Raw genomic sequence first — 24,923 nt, forward strand, 5'->3', positions numbered from 1 at the left:
AACTGGGCGAAGAATGCTGGGAACTGTCACTGTTACCAATCTCCAGCCCTTCAGTGAGATTAGACTCTGAAACACTGACTTCCCAGCGCAAGTTGGTGGAACTTTAACTGGGGAATATTTTGGGCTGCAGTTCAAGAAGAATGAATGCTCCGTTATTTTAACCGACTGCTCAGGGTGGTCACTCTAGTTTTTAATGCAACATCCTACACAGGAATGACATCATAAGGCTTCCATAAAAGCAAGTGTTAAAACCTGTGATGAATTTTCCTACTATAACTAAGCAGTTAATAAGTGTAAAAGTAGATCAAAACATACACTTATGATCTGGTAAAACAAACACAAAAATAAAAAGTTCTTTTAAAAGCTATAAAAGTCCTTTTGCCGCTTACTTCTAACGCTCTATTAGTGATCCTAATGCCTGGAGACTTTTTTTCTAATTAAAAAGCCCAGCCTGGCTGGTGTGGCTCAGTGGTTGAGCACTGACCTATGAACTAGGAGGTCACAGTTAGATTCCAGTCAGAGCAAATGTCCAGGTTTGGGGCTCAATCCCCAGTAGGGGGCGTGTGGGAGGCAGCCGATCAATGATTCTCATCACTGATGTTTCTATCTCTCTCTCCCTCTCCTTTCCTTCCTGAAATCAATAAAAATATGTTTTTAAAAGCCCAAATAGCAATTGCTAATAAGTGACATTTATTGATCTTGGGTAGTTTCTCTCTTCTTAGGATACAGGTCTCATTTGGGCCATATTAACTAAGTACCAAATTCAAATCCCACTGAATGTCTTGCTCTACTGGGCTACACACATGCGCTTTCATTCTCTCACACAGCTTCCTTGCACCTGGGAGAGACTTCCTTCTGAGGCAAAAAAAACCCTTTTTTTGTAGACAGAGAAACTGAGGTTCCAGGAGGTTTACACACGTATCTGCTATCACAAAGCCAGCCAGTGGCAGAGTCAACCTATGGCCTCCTGTCCTGGGCGCGAAGCCAGTACGGTAGCCATGAGAGTTGTTATACAAGCAGTGGGTGCAGACAAGACATGGGCCTGGACTGAGTAACTCAGAGACTGGGGTGGGGTTTGGGGGGAGGATAACGAAACAGGCAGACTTTAACTATTGTGTTAAATGTTGTTACAAAAATCAGCACTGTGGGAGCACAGAGGAAAAACCACTAAGGCTGATGGTGAAAGGGCAGGGGGTGGGGGGAGGACCCTCCTGGATGGTAACTCGAGTTACAACTGGGTCTTCGTGTTGGAGGACTGGAGAGGGACAAGCACTTCAGCAAACGCGTAAAGACAGAACCCAGGGAAGAATATGGCGCATCTAGGAACAACGAGAAAGGCCCCTCTGAATGAGGGTAGAAGATGCAAGCGGTCCCACGGTCGGAAGGGGATGGAAGGGAAGACTTAGCCATATTGTGGGGCCCTGCACGTGCTCACTAGGAAACCAATGTTGATCTCAGAGAGAAGAGGCGACTGGAGATGGATGGGAGCTAGACTGTGAGGATGGAGTGATGCAAACTTAGAATACATTTTTAAAATTTTTACTTATTAATTTTGAGAGAGAGAGAGAGAGAGGGGTACCTCAATTTGTTGTTCCACTTATTCATGCATTCATTGGTTGATTCTTGTATGTGGCCTGACCAGGGATGGAAACCACAACCTTGCTCTAATCAACTGAGCTACCCGGCCAGGGCTGAATACATTTAAACAAGGGAAAAAATAAGGCACGGTGGTGGCCTGGATCAGGGAATACATATTGAGAATCTCTGTTTTAGTGTCGGCTAGGCTCGACTGAGCATTTCTGTAGACCAAAAAGCAAGAGCCAATGGAGGAAGGAGAAATGGAAGACACCAGAACTCTGGGCACAAAGGATGAAGCAAGGTCCCCAAATAGGTGAGTCAGTGCTGAGTGAGCAAGGAGAGAGGACAGCCCTGGACAGGCCAAAGGACCCCTCGCCCAGGTGCCCGCCCGCCAACGTGAGTAGCACCGAGGTGAGGCCGCTGCAGCCATTATCTTGTCTTCTGTGCCCTTCTCTTCTCTTCCCAACTAGGCAACAGATCCCCAGAGGGGACGGGCCAAATTCTGTATTTCTTTGTATCTCCCTCCATCCTTAAAACCGCGTGACCACATGTGAGTGAGGGACACGTGCCTTATCCTGGCAGTTGGAGGGAGAAATCAGAGACACAGCCAAAGAGGCAACACCTCCCCTAATGGGGACGAGTCAGGGATAAGAAACAGAAACGCATCTTCGCTTTATATGGTGGGAGGTGCCCCAGATGGAATTGTAAAATGCATGGAGAGCGTAATTGAGCTATTTATCAGGAAAAAAAAAAAAAAAACACGTGTAATAAATTGTCACATTACAAATAATCCTGTTAGAGCAGGGGTTGCGGAGTGAATCTGTTATCTCCCATTTCCCTCACAGTAACTAAATGCAAGTAGAGTTGATAACAGAACACACCAGCACCAAGGACTAGAGTGCTGCTTTTTAAATACTTTTTAAAATTAATATATGAAATACCTTTGCTAGCCCTCTAGTTCCTCAAATTATGAGAAAACAGTTTCAAATAACATTTCTATCTTCTCAGAATCTATATGTTGGTTCTTATAACTCCATGGTTTATCTAAACACAGCACTCAAAAGCACCTAGGCCAGCGGTTCTCAACCTGTGGGTCGAGACCCCTTTGGGGGTCAAATGACCCTTTCACAGGGGTCGCCTAAGACCATCAGCAAACACATATATAATTACATATTGTTTTTGTGATTAATCACGATGCTTTAATTATGTTCAATTTGTAACAATGAAATTGGGGGTCACCACAACATGAGGAACTGCATTAAAGGGTCGCGGCATTAGAAAGGTTGAGAACCACTGACCTAGGCCATCACTCCTGGATTTTGGCTCCTGTGTCTCCAGGGCCCCCGTGTTACAGAGGAGAAACGTGAGGTGCAGACGTGACTTCTTCAAATGCATGCGTGCCTCACGACCATGCCAGATGGAAAGCCCAGCTTTCCTAACTCATTGTCCCACGACCTTTCATTCAGCAAGCCCACAATGGACACGGGATCTTCAGTTGTTCTCCCTGGATCTAATCAGGAGCCTTGCTGGCAAGGCCAGCCCTCTGCCTTCCCTGATTTCCCACGACAGCTGCACAAATGGGCTGTGGCCAGCGCTGCTGCTTGTCTAGCAGTGTTCACTCTGCCCTCTTTCTTCCTACAGAATCCCGGTCTTTTTCTGAGCAGCACTGTGTCATAAAACACTTGATTTCCAGGCTCTCTAGACCCGAGACTAAGACAAAGTCTGGGGGAAGGTGTCCCTTCCAGGATAATAGAGACAGAGCCAGCCCAGCCAGTGTAGCTCAGTGGTTGAGCGTCCACCTACGAACCAGGGCACATGCCTGGGTTGTGGGCTCCATCCCCAGTGTGGGGCGTGCGGGAGGCAGCCGATCAGTGATTCTCTCTCATCATGGATGTTTCTTTCTCTTCCTCTCCCTTCCTCTCTGAAATCAATAAAAATATATATATTTTTTTTAAAAAAAAAAAAAAGACAAAGCTTCATGAGAAGAGGCATCGGGCCCTTGGCCTCTCTCTCCACCCCGTCCTGCCTGGGATCTGAGCTAAAGGTCTGTAGGGGCAGCAGCCACTCTGCCGCCCTCAGGAGAGAAGCCAGGAGGCAGACAAACACTGGATGAGCCTGGGTTGGCCGCCTGCATCAGACAAATAAAACCCCTACTTGTCTAAACCACGTTTGTAGAGTGTCTGCCATGTGTAGTCACTTGCAATCTTAACTGATTAATATCTAAGCTCACATCAAACTCTGACATATTTTCAACATATCCCTCCCCGGACTCGAACCTTCAGGGGAGGCCGGACACGGGAGGCTGCAGAGTAAACATCCAGGGCCTCAGCCTGCCGTCCAGGGCGCTTTACACAGATTCCTGAGGCGGATACCGCCTGAGCTCCCCCTGCACACCAGCCACACAGAACGCCCGCCCGCCCGCCCGCCCGCAGCGGCCTCTCGCCTCCTCTCTCCCGTCCGTGAACTAGTCTTGTCAAGGCCCCGCTCACACTCCGCCTCCCGCTCTGGTCTGAATGGGTCCCTCCAACCAGATGAGATTTCTTCCTCTTTTGAAATCTCAAGGCAATTTTGTCTGCCCCTCTCCTGTGCTCTCTCCATGATGGGCATGTGCTCCCAGGCGAGGGGCACCTGAGGGGCACCCTGTCATTCTGTGGTGGGAGTCTCGCCCCCACCCGTGCCCAGGGCCCGGGGCCGCACACAGCAGCTGATTAACAGACGAGGCCCCTCTCCTAATGCGTCTCCAAGGTCTGGAGAGAGTCCCACCAACAGAGACACACAGGGAGCCTGTGTGACAGCAGGACCGCTGAGCACAGCCCTCCTGCTGTATTGTTTTGACACCAGCACAAGTGATAATGGGCTGTTACTTGGGTATCAAAGCGCTCACTCAAGCCGCCTGCCAGCCTCCCCTGCCTGTCACAGCCCTGTCTGCAACAGCCTCTCCATCCAGCACCATATGCCTTCTGCTAAGGAACTCCTGTGGCTGGTCACTCCTCTCCCAGGGGGTCCCAAATAAAACCAAGGGAGTCCAGGGGAAGCAGGGTCTGCCTGGGGTGCAGGGCACACACCTGTCCCTCCAGAAGTGATCCATGTGGCGGGGGGAGAGGCGGGTGCAGGGGAGACGCAGGATGCTGTGGCTGGGAAGCAGTGACCAGGCAGACTGCAGTCCTCTGGTTAAGTAGGGGCACTGCCCAATCACCACCACCCCAGCACAGCAATACTGAGGGAGCATGCAATTCACATTCAGTTCAGATTGCAAAAGGCTGGGGATAATAAAAGGAGGAAAAATCCACAGGATGAGAGGAGATGCAATTTGAATACAATCTAAAAAACAAAATAACTCAAATAGGAATGAGAGCCATACCATTTGCATATTAAAATATGTCCTTCATCCCAGAGCAGGCCTGTGTCAAGTAGATGCCCCATGACTACAAGTCCACAAGGAAATGCTATCTTCAGTAACAGAATAGTTCTAAGTCTGCCATCAGTCCACTGGCCAAGGGCTCAAGTAGATAACTGCTCAAAATGAGCTCAAACAAAGCAACGGTAACATGTGTCATTAATTGAAATGGAGACTAAATCATCAATATGACTATAAGTCTCGGAGAAGAGTGCTAGCCATCTGAATCACTGAACGTGCTATATAGTATTGTTTTAACTTAGTAGCTACTATAATTAAAAATAATATTGCTTTACAAGCATTTGATACTAATGATGTGGGCTGGTTAAAAAATGAATGAGTGAAAGTTAATAAGAGAATATATATGGATATCAAAATTGCATTAAAATCCCATAAATAAGCTATTTAATTTGATAGGAAGGTGCATACTTCATTCATGAGGATTTTGATTAGTGAATGAATCCCTCACACCCACCAACAAGACTGTGTCTGCTGGGTGCCCAGCGGCTCAGCACCCTCTGTGACCCTGCAAACCTTGGTGATTGGAGACTAGACCTGTGGTGCTTGCACTGTGCTCTGAGCTGGTCCAGCTATTCTTCTTTTTCTTTCTTTTTTTAAAATATATTTTTAACAATTTCGGAGAGGTAGGGAGAGAGATATAAACATATATATATGCCAAGCAAGTGACTGGAACGACCAGAACAACTGGTCACTGTGACGTGCACTACAGCAGCCAACCTCCCGTGGCCCGGCCCCAGCAAGTTCTGCCCCCGACTGCCCCCCCAATTGGAGGCAGGGCCAGCTGACCTCCAACGCCTCACCCCCCAGCCAGCCTGGCCCCAATCAGGCCCTAATTGGGGGCGGGGCAGGTGGCCAACCTCCCACGTTCCCTCCCCCAGCTGGCCCGGCCCAATCAGCCCCCATTAGGGCAGGCTAGCTGGACCCCACCCATCCACGAATTCATGCACCAGGCCTCTAGTCAATGATGAGAGAGAATCATTGATTGGCTGCCTCCTGCACACCTCACACTGGGATCAAGCCTACAACCCAGGCATATGCCCTGACCTGGAATCGAATCACGACCTCCTGGTTCCTAGGTCTACACTCAACCACTGAGTCAGACAGGCTAGCTCTTCCTCTTAACACGATGCTTCATCCTACTCCACGAGGCCTCTGAGCGAGCCTCCAGGCCCAGCACACTCCCTGCTCCAGCCCCACCTGCCAACAGGTACCATCCCCACTGCCCCTGCACTGTGAATGGTCACAGGGTAGAGGTGGCTGTCAGATGGCCTGGCCTGGGCAGGGTGAGTCCTTGGGAAGGTTAAAAATAGGACAACTGGACCCAGAAGGGAGTGGGCACTGCGACCTGGCAGCCGTCACACTATAATATTTGGCAGAAGGAACATTCTATTTCTATTTCAGTGGGTTTCAATTACTTCCATATAGGTGCCGTTATTCTTTTACACCAAACTGGGTTGTTTTGCCTATGATCTCCTGGATGACCATTTGTGGGGAAATAAATAAATTTTAAAAATACACAATTTTAAAAACACTCCTTTATGTACAAGTCTATGAATGGGTAATTATCAAATAGACTGTCCACTAATAATTATATTTGACTTCGAGGTACACCATGCAATTTTTGATACCGATTTACCTTCATAATTATACTTTCCTTAGAGTATTATTAGCTTTCAGTTGGGAATTCTAATATTAAAATAAACACACAAAAACACAGTGGGACCACACAGGTACTAGCAGGCAAGAACCAGGTCTTCCAAAGCTATGTTTCCCACAGGTAATCCAGGCCTAGCTTTCTTTTTTTATGGATAGAATATTGCTCAATAAAGGGCGGGGATGGGGAGACAGAGCTATTTCAAATACAAAGGGCAGGGAGAGAAAGAGTGAGGATGGAAAAGAGTGCAGGGTGAAGGAAAAGAAGTGGATAAATCAGGATAAATTAAAACTGTCACTTTGGAGTTTCTACTTTCTCCTTTCTTATTGCCCTGGTCAGAAGCTGACTGCATGATGCGACAACGTAACTGAATATAACATAACATAACATAACATGACCTAATGTCTTTATCTATCAGACTCTTTAGTCACCCAAATGCCACTATTTTACCCTCTTGTAGGCCACGATCATTGAGCCCAGGTAAAAGTGTGCAAAGCAACAGGATCTCATGGCAAACCTGTCTCCTGTGAGATGCACCAGGAAGGAGAGGGAAAAGGAAGGGCCAGGATTCAAAGGTGATAGACATTACATTCAAATTTTCCGGGACACAGATACCTACTGGCAACGTGTTCCCCGAGGGAAAACATTTACATCCCTTCCACTCCACAGTCCCCCCTCTTGGTGAGACAGGTCCACAGAGGGATTGCCTCAGAAGAGAAAAGACAGAAGCAACTATGTCGGAGGGGGAATGGGAGGGAACACGGCCTGGGTTTCAGCCCAGCTGTGAAAGAAGGTGTGCTAACTCAGATGGCTTCGCTGCGGTCCAGTCCCGCTTGTAGGAAAGTATCTGGGTACTGAGAACCCACGAGAGGAGAGGATGGAACTGATGCAAAATAGCTGTCATCTGACTAAAACACTAGCTGCTCATTTGATTGCAAAGCCGGCGGCAAACATTTCCATTTGTCATTAATAAAAACGATGGCATTTTTTAAAATACACAATTTCAATCAGATGATTTGGGAGGAAAGTTGCATTATAGTAACTTTATAAATAAATAAAATATATAAATATGCGTGAACTGCTTTGGGGGGGGGGGACAGGGTAAAAGGCGATGTATTACAGAATACTTTGTCCACAAAAAGGGAATTGACTCTTTTCTTTGCCATGGAATAGGATTTTGTTGATCAAAAGACATGAATGTCAGAGGATCTGTTCTTATTACATAAGAAATTAAAGAGATTAAGGAAACAATACTGGCAATTCTCATCCAGTGTTTCAGAATGAAGGGTTGTTTTTTATTGAAAGCTACAGAAAACAAAAGAAATTAACCTATCTGGCTTCTGCACTGCAAAGTAATAACACTAGTAATTATAATAGTAACCAAGGTGTACCCAGCCTTTACCCTGTATACTACACTTTCTATGGCTTGTTTTATTGAATCTTTCTAACAATCCTGGAAGGTATTATTGTTACCCCTATTGTATATTGAGGAAACTGAGGCAGAGAGTCACAGAGCTGGAAAGTCATAGCACCAAATTAAAAGCCCAGCATTCAGTCCTGGCCAGGTAGTTCAATCGGTTAGAGCACCAACCCTGTACACCAAGGTTGTGGGTCCAATCCCAGGTCAGGGCACATACAAGAATCAATCAGTGGATGCATAAACAGGTGGAACAACAAATCAGTGTTTTTCTCTCTCTCCCTTCTCCCTCTCTCTCTCTAAGATCAATCAATAATTTTTTTAGAAGCCCAGCAGACAGACTCCTAAGTCCACACACCTAACCACCGCACTCTACTCTCCTGTCCTCAATGAGAAGAAAATTCTAGAAGACACAGAATTGGAGATCGAGCCATTACGCCCCATTAAACAGCTCTCAGCTGATCTGACAGATGAGCTAAGCCAAGACAATCAACCGTTCACCAGGAGTCACTCCCAACAATGCCTTAGAGAAAAGAAACCAGCAAATCAACACACTTTCAACCATTTATTTTTGTTATGTTGGGAATTAAATATATATGTTTTTAAAATACTAATGTACAACTGTTTATCAGTGACCTTTACTTCCAAATTTTAGCTTGGTTTCCTTCTACATCCTCAATGTTGACAATACTACTTGTTGTTAGAATTAATAAATTCTAACTTTCAAACTGGATAATCGTTTTCAACCAACTCGCTGCTGCACAGGATGGGGAATGGACCTGAGAAGAGAACATCACCTAAAGCATCGAGTACATGTCCTGCTCTCAAGGATGGCCCCTCCTGTGGTCTGAACGGATCAGGCTGGAGTCTGAGGCGAAACAGACCACTACCTGCCTAATGGAGTTCTGCTTTTCAACTTGACCCAAAGAGACCTGGTCTTCACCCCCGTCCCTCCCCACCCGGCACACATCAGCTGTGGAGGGTCACCCAGGGGACCCGGGGAGGGATTCTGGCAAATTCGGTGAAAAATCTGCCACTGCCCAGAAAAACCAAGGCCGCCAGCTACCAACCCATCACCGACCGTCCCTCACACAGGACGGCACTCTCGCTTCCCCAGAATCCCCAGGGCTGCAAACAGAACTACTTTGGTTCCACATATTCCAAAGCCTTTTTAAAACTCAGGACAAGCACATGACTGTGGCAGCGTGGGACACAGGTCCTTTCAGAAGCGCTTCCCCTCACCGGGTCCCAGTGCTGCGTGCAGCCTCCCGCCCCACAGTCCTGCAGCTGGTTTCCAGTCCCGCGGGAAGAACTAGCTCAGTCTTACCATGAATCAGGTTCCCTCCAGCAAAAGCCAGCACAAGCCTTGCAGGAGACCATGCAATGCCCTGAAGAGAGAATTTCTAAATGCTACCCCCGCCCCCGCCCCCTCCGCCCCACCATGCCCTGAAAGGGTCCTTCTCCCCATGGGATTGAACCGCTGATTTCGGAAAAGGACCTGCCTGGGAAAGAAGTCCTATTAACAGTGATGGCGAACCTATGACACGCATGTCAGAGGTGACACACGAACTCATTTTTTGGTTGATTTTTCTTTGTTAAATGGCATTTAAATATATAAAATAAATATCACAAATCTAAGTCTTTGTTTTACTATGGTTGCAAATATCAAAAAATTTCTATATGTGACACGGCACCAGAGTTAGGTTAGGGTTTTTCAAAATGCTGACACGCCGAGCTCAAAAGGTTCGCCATCACTGTATTAGAAGCTACAGCTGCATCCCCCGGCTTCAGAAGTTCCACGGGAGCGGAGCTTGGCGTGACAGCGTGTTTTGAGAGTGTCAGTGCGGTTGTAACTCACCTGGGGACGCCCTGGGAGCGGGCGTGGGAGCCCGCGTGGGGCTGGCGCGCACTCAGCTGCTCCTCCCGCCCGCCCCCGGCGCTGGTAATGAAAACACCGCCATCCATCTTGATTTGTCAGAGAACAAATCAGTTTTATCTGTTCATTTTGTGGTTTAGTGTCATAGGTACTTTAGAAAGCATAATTTATAATTCCTCATGCAATTATAGAGGAAATTAAATCATCTCACTTTTCCACAAGCATCAAAATACTTCAGATTAAGTAGAAGGCACCTGCAATACTTCAGATTAAGTAGAAGGCACCTGCAATGTCTTTGAAGTCCTCATCCCCCAATCTACTACCAGAAGAAAATAAAGGAAAGGGAGGGGGGATTGTGTAGCATTTTAACGAGCTGGTCTAGTTCTATTGGGCCAGGCCTTATAGAGGCTTTTATTTATATTCTTAATAATAACCCACTATGATACCTAACCATGCCACAGACATGAAAATACCTAATCATGCCACCGAGGGGCAAAGGGTAGTGATAAGCCACTGCTTCAAAGAAGCAGAATAACTGGGTTTGAACATCTGCATCCTGGCTCCATCCTTTCCTTGCTGTGTGTCCTTGGGGAACTTATTTAACCTCTCTGTGCCTGGGTCTCCTCAGCTATACAATGTGGATTATGGTACCTATGCCTCACATGGTTTGTGACCAATAAATGAGTTAACATCTGTAACCAGTTAGGACAGCGCCGGGCGCCCGGCACGCGGAAAGCTCTGTGCACGCCAGCATAATTGGCAACAATAGATACACCACTCGTTTTCTAAGGCATAAACAGACAAGAAAACAACACTGTGTCTTACGGACTAACACCGAGGCATTCCAACAGAGATACACGACCGATGGGTCCTTGATTGAGTGGTAAATGGGAAACTGTAGTAAACTTCAAGGCCACGCAACCAAGATCCCTTACGAAGTACTCAGTGACACTCAGTCCCCTGGGAGGAGGGGCCGTTCCTACGAGTGTTTCAATCCCCCTGATTTACAGAGTTGGGTCTGTTCCTTTTAATTTACCTGGTTAAACGCATACCTGCCTGGAGACTACAACCAATTCATAATCTTACCATTAGTCACAACAGGACACTCCCCCTTGGTAAGACAGAAGAGCAATTGCTGATCCTAATTGCATTCATTTAAACTGCTAAGGGGAACGTTTTAATATCCACGGGGCGGGGGGCAGAGTGGGCAACAAATAGAAAACGAACACGGTAGCAAACTGTAACTTAAAATGGTACATGAGACAGCTCTGGTTTGTACACTTGAGAAACCACTGGTTTCATCATTTAAGCTCATCTTTCATTATAAATGGATATTTTTGGTGACATGAGTACATTTTAATAGATAACCTGAGTTACATAAATCCTGACCGATCCGTGCTATGTCTGTTACGAAACCCACCTAAGTAGGTACTGAAAGCGGATACTTCTCTCTATCCAAGGGACACCAACACCATCACAGAGGAAAAGGAAGCTCCCTGCCTGGGAGCACAGGCTCGGTGTGCGCGGAGGGCCTCCCGAAGGCACCCAGAAGGGAGACAAGAGGACTGGTGCCCGGACACTCCTGGGAGAGGGTGCAGGGTGAGCAGCAAACACACCTGAATTCCAGCAGGCCCACCTCACACCTGCGAAGCTGTGGGGTCAATCTTAGAATTCTAAAATGCAGGAGAGAGACAGAGAGAGCGATGGCTCATCTCTGTCCAGGCCCAGGGGATCCGAGGTGAGGTACAAACCAACCACCAAAAGGGATTACAACCCGTTCCTCCATCAAGCTAGGAGCCTTCCTGACTTGTTTTGACAAATTCCCTACCCATTAGTGGGCTGTCCTCCATCCATTTAAACACAGGAAAAAACTTTCCCTAAGAATTTCCCCCAATGACTCTTTCATAAAATCTCCATCCTACTGCACAGAGCAGAAACCAGAGGCTACAGTGCTGTCATCAGCTGTTAACCCCCGGGACATCTTTAACTCAGGGCCCTGGTTGAGAAACTAGCCAGCACTCAGTCACGCACCCGCACAATGCTGTGTGTGTTCTTTAAAAGTGGAGAAAGACCAAAATGTGGGCAAGAACATAACTATTGTAAAAACAAAATATGAAATCAATTAACTAAAGCTTCCTGAATGACACAATGTCCTTCTACTCTTCTCCCACATTAAAGAACTTAACTCTGTACCACTAGGCCGAGTGAGAAAGAAAGCGGGTCAACGCCAAATTAAAAATAATAACAACAATAACTGGCCTTTCACCTGCAATAAACCAAATGGGGAAAAAGTGGTCTCACAGACACGTTGGAGGAAGTCACTCTGGTGGTGCAGCAGGGGCTAGGCACAGCCGCAGAACTTACCCCCTCATTTACTGACCCGCCTAAATCTTCTAGACAGAAAGCTAATGCTTCACATTGGATTTGAACACCAAAAGCTTGCCGGGCTCGCGTGGCTCAGTGGTTGAGCGTCGACCTCTGAACCAGGAGGTCACAGTTCGATTCCCAGTCAGGGCACATGTGCAGGTTGCAGGCTCCATCCCCGTGTAGGGCATGCAGGAGGCAGCCAATCAGTGATTCTCTCTCATCACTGATGTTTCTATCTCTCTACCTCTCTCCCCTCCTCTCTGAAATCAATAAAAAATGTAGGAAAAAAAAAAAAACACCCAAAAGCTTCACTACTGTGTAGTATTAAAAAAATGATAATAAAAACTATGTAAATTACACATTATAACATTAACAAAATTATATATATATATATCTATCTCCAGAGCTCTACCTAGAAAAGAATGACTGATAAGGCTGCCAGCTGTTATCTCTGGGTGGTTGGACCACGCGGGCAGGAGGGTGTCTCCTTTCCACCTTTTCTCTATATTTTTAGTTTTCTATAACTAAAAGCAATTGATTTTTATTAGAAATAGATTTTTTAATATGTAAGTTTATAAGGAGTGAGATAAATAAAAATGGGGTCTAATAAAATAAGTTCTTATAAAATGCCATCTCAAACCAGCAAGTTCAATTTTGTTAGTTAAACTTAAAACAAGCTCCCACTCAGTTTAAAAATCTCTATGGTCAGCTACCAATTCCACAATGTCAGCCTTTGCTTTGTGCCTGTAAGATCTCGCTACTGTTGGCTGGAACGGTGGCCTGAATTGGCAGACTGGAACTATGATGCCCCTACGCGGGGCCCTGGCTGAGGACAGTCCCCGGAGCCAGTGTTTGGTGTCAGACGGCTGTTTACCTCTCTCGGGCTCAGCTCACTCACTGGTACAATGTGGACAATAAATTGATCTTCTTCAGGGGGATAATATGGGGACTGAATGTTAACCACCTAGAACAGGGCCTGCTGTGCCACAAGCACTAAATAAATATTAGTTCTTAATAGAATAAACCCACTCATCATATTAATTTTCTTAAATACAGCCATAGCTTGTCTATCATGCAAAAATTTCAGTGTCCCTTTCAAAATCGAGACCATGGCTTAACACAAGCTAATTCTGACAACGTTACATTTACCCTACCCCAAACAGGACTGAGCCCCCATCGGTACATTTTTCTGAAAACGGAGGTTTAAGCTTTTAAGAGCCTATATCATGTGTTTTTAATCCTCAAAACCCATTTGAAACCTTCCATGTTGTCCTGGCTAAGCAGCTGCTTTATAGAAGCCTCAAGTTGCCAAACTTGGACACGATGGAGAGAACAGGGCCAGCATCTGCATAAGATGATGCCAGGCCCCACCCACCACTTGTCACGTGCTCATGGTTTATTTTCCATGCCCCCGCCCCCCGCATGTCAGGGTCCTGAGGGCAGTGGCACTAGGTCCTTGGTCCTCTGCTGTGTCCCCAACACCTGGCACAAGGCCTGGCACACACTAGGCCCTTCATAAATACTTTGCTAAGTGAGTACATAGAACGATTCTATGTGGCAGAACCAGAGAATTAAGGTGCAATCTTTAAATCTTTCTCTGCAGCTTTCTTCTCCAGAAAACGGGGACAATAAAACTCGACCACATTTCCTCCGGTGGCGCTCCACAGGCTAAATAAAGTGCTTTCTTTCCAAATAACGTTGATATATCTTCTATTGCAGTGTCTACACCAGGCCCCCTTCCTAAGAATCCTCCCTCCCATCCCAAGGAATCACGGTATTCATAATAATAACACATGACATTTAGAATTGTCCTTTATGACTGTGGCTCTGCAGCATATATTTAAAAAAAAAAAAAAAATCCCCCATCAGAAGTTGGTGAAACTGTCAGAGCTTTTGATCCAGAACAGACTCCTCCCAACATGGGGGCTGGGGAGGAGGAGTTGGAAGGGGGCAGCCTTTATCTGGGAGACCATTGGGCTTTGCGGAGCCCAGTCATTGAGGGCAGAGGTTTGACTGTGCCAGAGCCTTCCCGCTTGTCATCCTTCTATTTGTAACACTGACAGAAGGCCTATGTGTGACGGATCCCCCGCTAGCTGGCTGGGAGCAGGAGGGACCTAGGGTGCTGCATGTCTGCGTGTAGCCCGCAGCAATCTTCCCACCCTCAGTCACAAGCTGGTAAAACAGGAGGGCAGATTTGCTGCTCTGTCCTGGGCGATAGATAACGTATTTCTCCAAACTCAAGAAAAGCAGACAGAGGAAAACCTTTGTGTGTTTTTCTCATTGACACACAAATAACGTTGCCAGCCACTGCTTTCGAGCAAGCGAACGGTATGCGCTCACTCCTCAGAGCTCTCAAAGCTGCCATCCAAAAACAACAAAACACTGCTTTTCAAAGCCAGGGCTCTGGAGATGCTCATCACAGCCGTGAGAAAGCCACCTGACACCTCAGAGACCAAACCAAGGTGCCCATGAGTGGCCAACTGGCCGCCGAGAGCTGGCCTTTCCCCTGCCTCCCGCCACCTCCCCTGCACGCACCCTGTCACACACAGACAGAAGTGGTCCCTGGCATCTCAGGGTTCCCGCCTGTGCCAAGCTCCCTAAATGAGTAATAAACCCCCCACGTAAGGATAGGAGGCAGAGGAGTGGGTTATTATGGCATTGAGCTCCCATAAGAATTTTAAAATTCAATAATCCTGTACCTGAGAAAAGTTGGACTAAGTATAAATGTACGATGTGCACTAAAAAAAAAATGTGAAAGCACTGCAATTGTGAAACTTCACAAAGAAGTGACTCAAATTGTAAGATTTAGATGACAGAGCTCTTATCCCTATTTTTTTTTTTAAGCAGGGAGTTTTTAAAAAGCATTTTCATTATTACAAAGTGCTCCATGGCCAAGAATTTTTTACTGTCTATCATGAATGTCAAAAGAGACTTTATTTAGAGTTGGAATAGGGTGGGGCAGCACCCAGACTGAGGGTTGTATCAATGGAGTGCTTTCATATGAAGGATCTACCTGGAAGATACCAGCTCTCTTAATGAACGCACTTTTCACCAAATTAGTTCCCTGAACGGAATCTGTGCTACATCTTCTCAAAACACAGAAAGACCAGGGTCTACAGCATTTGACTGACTCTACCCTGCATTTAAAATATGAAAGGCAGTTTGGAAGGGAATGAGATTTAAAAAAAAATTAATCACAATATAAACTGTATCGGAGTATCGCCAATTTTAGGTTGTCAGTTTCCTACTCAAAACTCTACAAAGCTATATATGTGTAATGGGACATACTCTAAATAGTAAATAAAAGCTGCATATCATTGTGAGTCAATCGGTTTCACCTGGATCATTTCACAGGAATGACAAAACACAGAACTTAAATGATAAGTCCCCTCCAAGTCATAGGCATGAATGCCTAAACTCTGAGAAGGATTTTAAGCAGTTAAAAAAGTACTCCAAAGCTAGTTACCATCATGGCCATTTGCCCCAAACGAAACAGCTAACTGAAAACATTGCTATTCACTTCTCTCATCATGGAAGAAATAAGGAGCTAGATTTTTTAAATGAATTATTTCTAATGGTGTGATATTTTTTTTAAATGGGCAGGTAGAAATCACAAGACCAGAGGTAAAATGAGATGACACCCCCCTTACAGCCCCCCCACCCACCCACACACACACACACACACTGGCTTTAGCAGTTTTTATCAAATACTTCCTACTCAACCACTAGGCATCCAACATATCAAGTCAGATAGGGTCGTCCCTTCTGCAAAGTTACACAGACAAAAATACCGTAAGCTGACCCTCATGTGAGCCATAATTATATATCTATATATGTGTAAGAATATAAACAGCCTGGCCTGGCCAGCGTGGCTCAGTGGTTGAGCATCAACCTATGAGCCAGGAGGTCATGCTTCGATTCCCACTCAGGACACAGGCCCAGGTTGCAGGCTCAATCCCCAGTGTGGGGTGTGCAGAAGGCAGCCCATCAATGATTCTCTCTCTCTCTTCCTCTCTAAAATCAAGAAAAATATTTTTTTAAAAGAATATAAACAGCCGAAACCGGTTTGGCTCAGTGGATAGAGCGTCGGCCTGCAGACTGAAGGGTCCCAGGTTCGATTCCGGTCAAGGGCATGTACCTGGGTTGCGGGCACATCCCCAGTGGGAGATGTGCGGGAGGCAGCTGATCGATGTTTCTTTCTCATCAATGTTTCTAACTTTCTGTCTCTCTCCTTTCCTCTCTGTGAAAAATCAATGGAATATATTTAAAAAAAAAAAAGAATATAAACAAATACAAGAAATACAGGACTATAAGCATTTGTATTAGATATTTTCTTAAGTATCTATTAGACAGGGAAGTAAGATAAGCATTATTTTCCGCCCTTGGCAGGAGCAGTGTTTCGGGTTTTGCCGTGTGAATGAACAAACATATGTGCTCACACACATACATGAGTATTTCATTGTATGTGGTAAAGGAGGGAAGAGTATAGGGCTTGTTAGAGGTTTGTGTTGGCCCAGCCAGTGTTTCACCTTTTGGCCCGTCCAACTCTAATGAGGTTCACTGAAGCCTGGTTGGGAGCAATTTGGGGGTCGCTTTTTTAGCTCTCTTTTGAGAGCCACAGAATTTTTTTTTTTTTAATGCAGCTTGTTTGTTAAAAGTTTGCTCCAAGGCCTAAATTTTCTAAATATGCACCTTTTTCCAACATTGCCCTTATAAAGAGAAAACTGCCGAGAGTGTCCCAAACATGAGCATTTAATTAAAGAAGGAAACGTAGAAAAAAAGAGAGAGAGCCAAAGAAAGAACCCAAAGAAGCAAGGCAAGGCGAGAGAGCATTTTACACATGTTCAATGGGGAGAGTGTCAACCTTTGAGAGCAGGAGACCTCGGCTCCAGACAACAGAGGACGGTCAGCCATCCTCCCTCAAAAAGAGTGATTCTCTGAATTCCAAGGTTATGATTGAACTTATTGATTGTTTATTTGAGGCCATAGCATTTTCAGTATTTCTAGGGTAAGAACTGCCATTAAGTTTAGCAAAACAAAAATTATTTTGCATTCACTTGCAGCAAACCTAAGTTTTAAAAAACTTTTTATGAGCAATTCAAAGACTTCATAGACACATCAACCAAGCACAATAAATACATCGATTTGTGTGGCTCCCAACATAGCAAACACTTTAAAAAGTTTATGAAACAATTGTGTGGAAATTTGAACTTTGACTGAATATTTCAAGATTTTAAAAAATTATCTTTGCCGAAACCAGTTTGGCTCAGTGGATAGAGCGTTGGCCTGCGGACTGAAAGGTCCCAGGTTCGATTCCGGTCAAGGGCATGTACCTGGGTTGCGGGCACATCCCCAGTGGGAAATGTGCAGGAGGGAGCTGATCGATGTTTCTCTCTCATCGATGTTTCTAACTCTCTATCTCTCTCCCTTCCTCTCTGTGAAAAATCAATAAAATATATTTTTTAAAAAAAATTATCTTTGTTTTTAAGAATCATGCTGGTATTGTGGTTATGTTTTTAAAATAAGCTTTATCTTGCCCTGGCCAGGTCACTCTGCTGTTTAAAGCACCATACCATATACCAAAAAGGTTGTAGGTTCGATTCCAGCTCAGGACACACACCCAGGTGGTGGGTTCGATCCAAGGCTGGGGCAAATACAGGAGGTAACTGATCAATGTTTCTCTTTCACATCAATGTAGCCCTCCCTCCCTCTCTCCCCCATCTTTTCTCTCTAAAAATATCAATAAAAACATCCACAGGTGAGGATAAACATAAATAAATAAATAAATAAATAAATAAATAAATAAATAATAAGCTTCATCTTCAAGAAATACTTAGTAAAATATTTGTAGTTAAAATATGAGGTCTAGAATGAGCTTTAAAATATTCCAGTGGGGGAGCGGTGAGAAAAGATTGGTGGCAGCAATAAGCAAGGTTGGCCATAATGTGTGAATTGTGAATCCTAGATAACGAGTTCATGAGCATTTAATACACTAGTCTCTCTACTTGGCATATTTTGCATGTTTCCGTAATAAAACATCTTAGAGAATTAATTTAAGAACAGAGCATTTCAAGCGCTGTACAATCTAAACTGAAAGTGTATTCATTTCTAATGGCAAAATTTACTTAGAAAGTAACTTCTGGTAAAGTTCTTCCCAATAAAATGTTGTACAAAGCTAGTCCACTGGAAAGTTTATACTAATAAATATTATAAAATTAAGCCATTCCTTTTTTATATAAATATCCTTACTATTTTTGTTTTAAGTCTTATTCTATTTACTTATTGTTTTTGTTTTGTCTTTGTTTATTGATCTTTCAAAGAGAGGAAAGGAGAGGGAGAGAGGGAGAGAGGGAGAGAGAGAGAGAGAGAGACATCAGTGTGAGAGAGAAGCATTGATTAACTTCATCCCGCACACATCCGGATGGGGGATCAACCTGCAACCTAGGGATGTGTCCTGACCCTTAATCAAACCTGCCACCTTTCAGTGCATGGGGGGACACTCCAACCAACTGAGCCACACTGGCCAGGGCTATTAATTTAATTATAAATTAGCACCAAAATTATAAATAAATTTTATATGTATTTCTATTCTCTGAACCTCAGTAGTTGATATTTCTGAGCTCAGAGGGTCAAAAATCAACTAATAACCTACACTCTACACTCTTCGTGTGTAAGTAAACTACCAAATGGAAGCTCCATGAATGCAAGATTTTTTTTCCAGTTTTTTACCCCCAGAACCTAGAAAAGTGACTGGCACATGGTAGGCACTCAATATTACTGAATTAATGACTTTTGAAGATCAGAATCAATAAGCAATATGCTTTCTTTTCATATCAGGAATCATCCTGGCCTCATAAGCAAGACTTGTGTATTAATCACACAACCTTCAATAGACATTAATTCTGTGAGGTTCGTTTTTTTTATTTACTAAGTTGTTTTTAAGGAGGTATGTTTTGCTTACCTTGAAAAAGTGTCTCTATGTATTGCACCATAGGAATGAAATATGCATAATTTATCATTATCTAAGAAATATAAACTAAACTAAACTCCCAGTGACCACGTCTGTCACAGGACAGCCTGTGGGGAAGGACCCTGAGTCTGGATGTGGGTCTCCCACCCCCTAGTCCTGTACCACAGGGAATGTTACTGCCCCTGTTCGTTTGCCTCAGTTTCCTCATCTGTGGAATGGGAAACATAATTTACCTAAAAGAGCTGTTGTGAAAATTAAATTACTTAGTAAATGTAAATCTCTAGAATAGTGTCTGACATATAGTAATTGCTCAATCAGTGTGATCTAGCACTATGAAGACTCTAAGAAATGCCTTGGTTTATACATCATAGGAGCATACTCATGACCTACTGACTTTTAAAATCTTAAACAGAATAAAACGAGAGAAATGCATCTATACCGTGTACAAGTTTTCACATTTACAGGTAAATCAGGGACAACGTGAACTGATTACCAAAGTTGGGGAATAAGGTAGAAACTTCCTACTTTTTCAGAGAAGAATTCATGAAGTAGAATTTCATACTTATACATTGTTTTCTGATTAGAAAATTAAAAAGATAAAATCCCACTTAATCCACCCTGTTGACATAATGTATTTCCTGTCCTTTTTTTTCTATGCATATATGTGAAATTTTATATAATTAAGACGGTAGTGGGAGAGGGAGGGGAGGAGAGGGGAGAGGAGGAGAAGGAATGGGAGGGGGAGGGAGAAGAATAAATGGAGTGACGAGTTAAGTGGGGAAAGAGGATGGGGGTGTCTGCATAGCAGTCCCCTATGTTCACATTCCTCTTCCAGAGACATGGATTGAGCCTGGGACTCAGAGCCTCCTGTGCCATATGAAATGTCCTTGCTGCTCACTACACCTCAGCCCACCTCTTCTGGGAAAAGCAAAGAGCCTGCCAGGGGCAGCGTTTTGCATATGCAAAACAGCAGATCAGATGCACCCTGTAGCTCCCATCCTTGAGACTCACAGCTACTGGCATGTGTGCTGGGAAGTGCGGGTTCGGGTAAGATAGGAGCATAGCGCCTGTGATTTATGACAGTATCCTGTGTCTTTCTCTCTCTTGGGTACCACTATCTGGTCTGAAATAAAGAAGGTTGCTATTAAAAAGGGGAAGGGGTGGGAATTGGAAATCTCTGAATTCCATTTTAGTGGACCTTCTCTCATCCTTCAGAAGTAAATATTCTTTATGAATACAACCTCTGAGAGGGAGGGCCCTCTCAGAAAAGGAAAGTGACTATCCCAGAAGGGGTGGGAGTGCTGGTGGAGGTGGCGGTGGGCAGAGGGACATCTGTAATCGTGTCAACATAAAAATAACATCTTAAATCAATAAAACTAGAAAAATAGAAAATAAGAAAAAGAAAATCTACTATCAGGCTCCTTTTATTGTCCCCAACAGCAGTTCCACAAACTTGGACTATGTATAGGTATAGCTTAACCACAACCTGAAAACAAGAAAAAGACATGGACTATCCCACGCCCCGGGAGCATGGGTCCAGGCCCTTGTGCTGGGACCTGAGCCTCCCTCCAAAACAAGGACCCCGCGGAGACACGCGCTCTTTTAAGGCCCTCGGGATACTGGCCCAACCGATTTCTGAAACTCTTTTCTGGTCACGTCCACATGAAAATCACACCTCAGGAGCCTCGAGTTTTACAGCAGGTGCATGGAGTCCGCTCTCCACGCAGCTTAGCTCTGCCCCCGGGAAGAAGGGCTGGGCTCGGTACAGGCAGTTCATAGGCTGCAGATGACTTGCTGGTGCCTCCCCCACCCCTGGGGGGCGTTACCTAAACACTCACAACCCAAACCAACACAAAACAAACCAGAAAACGAGAGACAGGGAACCTCAGGCCTCGAACAGGAGGCCATACTTTGTCCTGCTGCCTCCCCCAGCTTCCTCCCGCTCTGCGGCCCGCGCACAGGGACCACCTGTCCCATCATGCTCTCTGCTTGCTCCATAACCAACAAGCAGCAAACTGCAGCCCCTCGAGGATCTAAATGACAACAAAGACCTAACACATTCATCTCAAGGCAAACAATTCTAAGTTTTCCTATTTACCCACAGCAGAGACCAAGGAGCCTAATTTAAAACCAAGTAAACACACCGTGATTTCTCTTTCCCTCTGTGAGGTTACAGTACAGGGCCCAGGGATGAAACCTCTGCTTGCCTACAAAATAAAGCATACCTGTGATCTAGGGCTCCTTCAGAACAGCGATTCGGCTTTGTTAATAGTGTAATAGTTCGCATTTTTTAAACCAGGGTTTTCACCCAGTTTGGGGAGGCAGAGATTCACTTTTGACTTGCCCAGGGTTTAACTCCCCGCTGCAGAGGGCATTTCCTACTAGTGCGTCGCACGTGGAGGGGCAGGGCTCTCGGTTCACATCACTGAATGGCACAGTGTGGCTCCCCGGTGCCCATTTCCTGCGCGCCCCTTCCCGGAGCCCGTGCCAAGAATCAAATCTTGGCCACTTGGCGCTGTGCGCTCCACATGTGAGCTCACGGCGCGCTGAGCAGCGTGCTAACGGAGATGGATAGCCTGTCAAGCAGGAAGCCGGCACGCCAGGATGCAAGCAGTGGGATACAATGACCTTTACATTCAGGGAGGAATATCCCTAAAATGGCATGAAAAGTGTGGGGGGGGGCAGGGGGCAACCCTTTTATTGCATAGCGTGGAATAAAAGCATGCTGCCAGCGTGCAATTTGCTCCAGATCACATCTTGAATCCTTCGTACCAGAAGGAAAGTCCTGGGAGAAAGGAAGGGAATCATCCTTTACTGAGCTGCTGTGGCAACAGCGGACGGACGCCAGGATTCGCTGTAGGAGGCGCGGGACCTATCTGCGCTCCGGGTGGGGTTCTGAATGCACTTGGGCTCACCAGAAGCCAACATTCGGGACCCCTGGTTTCGGATGGGCTGTTATTTTGGGAGAACTAAGATAGAATTTAGATACTTCACGACAGCATTTTTTTAAGGTACTGATCTGCTCACAAAATCAGAGCCCAAAGCTTGATCACTGAAATCCCATGTCCTTGGTCACCATATTTGTTAGTTTGCATAAATAGCTTAATCTCTCCTGGTTTCCTTATCTGAATAAATAGATGTTCTGACTGATAGCTCCTAGGCATTTTGGGAAGAGGAACGAACTCATACACAAAATAGCAAAGATCCTTGGCACAGCCACACGTGTGAAGATGGTAATTTATAGGAATATATGTAGGAAATTGGGATAAAACACAAAACCCAGAAGTCACAGGTTTCTCTCCTCCAGTTATAACTATTATCATAAACTATGCAATTCAATCATTTCAGCTGGAAAACAAGGATAATCATCCCATTGAGTCAAAAAAATTTTCTATTCTTCAAGGTTTGGGGCTGTTTGTGTTGTTATTTGTTTTGTCAGTCCTTTGGCAGGAAGAACAATGGGCTCTGCCTAGAAGGCTGCCGCCCAGGCTCACAATGGGCTCCCAGCCGCACAATCACGCTGAAACACTGATGCAACTTTAATATTCAATTAAATAGGTAAAAGGGATTGATCACAATGACACTGAGATTTTCTTTTCTTTTTTTTAATGAATGGATTACATCAAAACTACAGCGCAGTATTCAAAGACACAAAAGTCAGATGCATCCATTTTTTTTTCTATTTAATTAAAAGCCGATTGTAAAGTGTGGAAGTTGCAGTAAATACATTTTTAAAACTGAGCGCTTATAAATCATGTACTAAAGTTTGGCAAGTTAGGAATGAAACACCTCAGCACCAGCTCAAAAACACATCCATCGGGGGACTCAGAGAAAATGCCAGGGTTATCAATGAAAAACAAACCATCAAACACACCCTGGGATGATCCCTTTGAAATGCAAGGTGGTTTGGGTGACTCTAGAGGTGCTGGCCTAATCTTTCCTAAAGCAACCAGAAAATAAGACTCCACCCTGCCAAGCGTGGCTCAGGGGTTAGGCGTCGACCTATGAAACCAGGAGGCCACGGTTCGACTCCCGGTCAGGGCACATGCCCGGGTTACAGGCTAGATCCCCAGTGTGGGGTGTGCAGGAGGCAGCCGATCAACGATTCTCTCTCATCACTGATGTTTCTATCTCTCTCTCCCTCTCCCTTCCTCTCTGAAATCAATAAAAACACATTTTTTTTTTTTTTTAGAAAAGACTCTGCACAAAGTATTCTGCTGTTCACTGTCTGAGAAAGATGCTCAATTTGACCATTCTCCTCCAACCCGTGTTTGGAGAATCACTTCAGGGAACACATTCTTCCCCACATCACGACAGACAAAAGGCAGGAGGCGGAGGGGAGGGGAGGGGATGGTACCTTGGGCCTGGGCGGCTGAGCTGTGGGAGTAGCCCAGGGCCAGCAGCGCCGTCTCCACCAGCTGGCTGAAGAGCACGTCCTTCCGAACCAGCACGAACTCGGCGTGTTCTTCTCTGTTGTCATATTCGAGAGAGCCGTCCAACTGCTCCACCACGCAGAAGACGGGAATCATCAGCCCTGGGGGGACACGAGGCGAGAGCAAAACGCAAACATTACCCAGCGCGCCTCCGTCACCACGACGAGAAGGGAAGGGACAGTCGTAAAAGTCACTCATCTGTGATCCGTGATGGTTTAGATTAAACAAGCCTCTCAGTCAGATGGGCCTAATGGGAAAGCTGTGGGTCCCCCCTCCTTCATTACTCTCGGGCAGCGGCCGGACTGCCCTGGGCCACAGGGGGAAGGCCTCCGACTCCAGTCATTAAAAGGGGGGCCGCACCAGTCAATCGGCGGAGTCCTGCCTGCCCTGCGACCTGAGCTCCCCGGTGGCACAGAGGTGAGGTCCAGGCAACCTGCGGGCCCCTGGCACCCTTCCCCTTCGAGTCTACGGTTTTATCATTAACTATCAGCCAGGAGGACTATTTTCAGGTCAGAGCTGCTTTGGTCGGGAAGTGCTGTAAATTACCCAGTAGGATGGTAGGTTCGACATCAGGGCCTGTGCCATTGTGTGACTATGTACCGAACGTCAAAAGGCGTGTAAGAGAGGTTTCTCCTCTGTATCTTATGTTTCTAAATCCTGATAAATAGGTCATCCATGAGCCTGAAATAACCCGTCCATGAACGTCCTAACTGACGGTGAGCTTAGGTCACAATATACATCGAAATAAAAAGACTTTGTCCTCTTTAAAATTAGGATTTTTATCCATCAGCACCCGTGACCACTGGAAGGGGACTGTCTCTTGTGTTTTCAGAGAAAAGAAGTAAACTCCCCCAAAGAATAAAGCAAATTAGTCTCATTGAAAATCTGTTGAAATCTGTTATCACTGAAATATTTCTCTGCTTTGTATCAAAGTGTGAAAAGCTAAAAAATGCTTAATTTGCCAAAGATTTTTATAAACTGTTTTTTATTTAAAAAAAAAAAAGTTGTACAGGAGTTTAAATCTAAACATAGTCAAGGCATAAGAAGATCAAAGTTTCACCAACATACAAGTAATAAACATGGACTCTGTCCCATGCGACCTACACAAATGAGCGTGCTATGGACTAACAATCGGCTCTGGATCTTCTCTTTGTGCAAGAAAAATCGAAAGCTGTGAAGGATGGGGGGCAGGCGGAGGGGGAGAGGGGGA

The 24,923-nt window shown here is 45.3% G+C and overlaps 1 protein-coding gene across 5 annotated transcripts in view; it reads right to left on the reverse strand.

The window, feature by feature from the left end:
• SATB2 (SATB homeobox 2) overlaps window positions 1-24,923 on the reverse strand; it is a 180,854-nt gene that overhangs the window by 126,991 nt on the left and 28,940 nt on the right. For all 5 annotated transcript variants that reach the window (XM_081095481.1, XM_081095480.1, XM_081095479.1 and 2 more), the window contains one exon: window positions 23,638-23,814. In XM_081095481.1, the coding sequence (XP_080951607.1) occupies window positions 23,638-23,809 (172 nt within the window). In that variant the 5' untranslated portion in view covers window positions 23,810-23,814. The remainder of the gene's footprint in view (window positions 1-23,637; window positions 23,815-24,923) is intronic.

Source organism: Myotis nattereri, assembly GCF_964212035.1.
Source record: "Myotis nattereri genome assembly, chromosome: 7".
NCBI classification, from domain to species: Eukaryota; Metazoa; Chordata; class Mammalia; order Chiroptera; family Vespertilionidae; genus Myotis; species Myotis nattereri.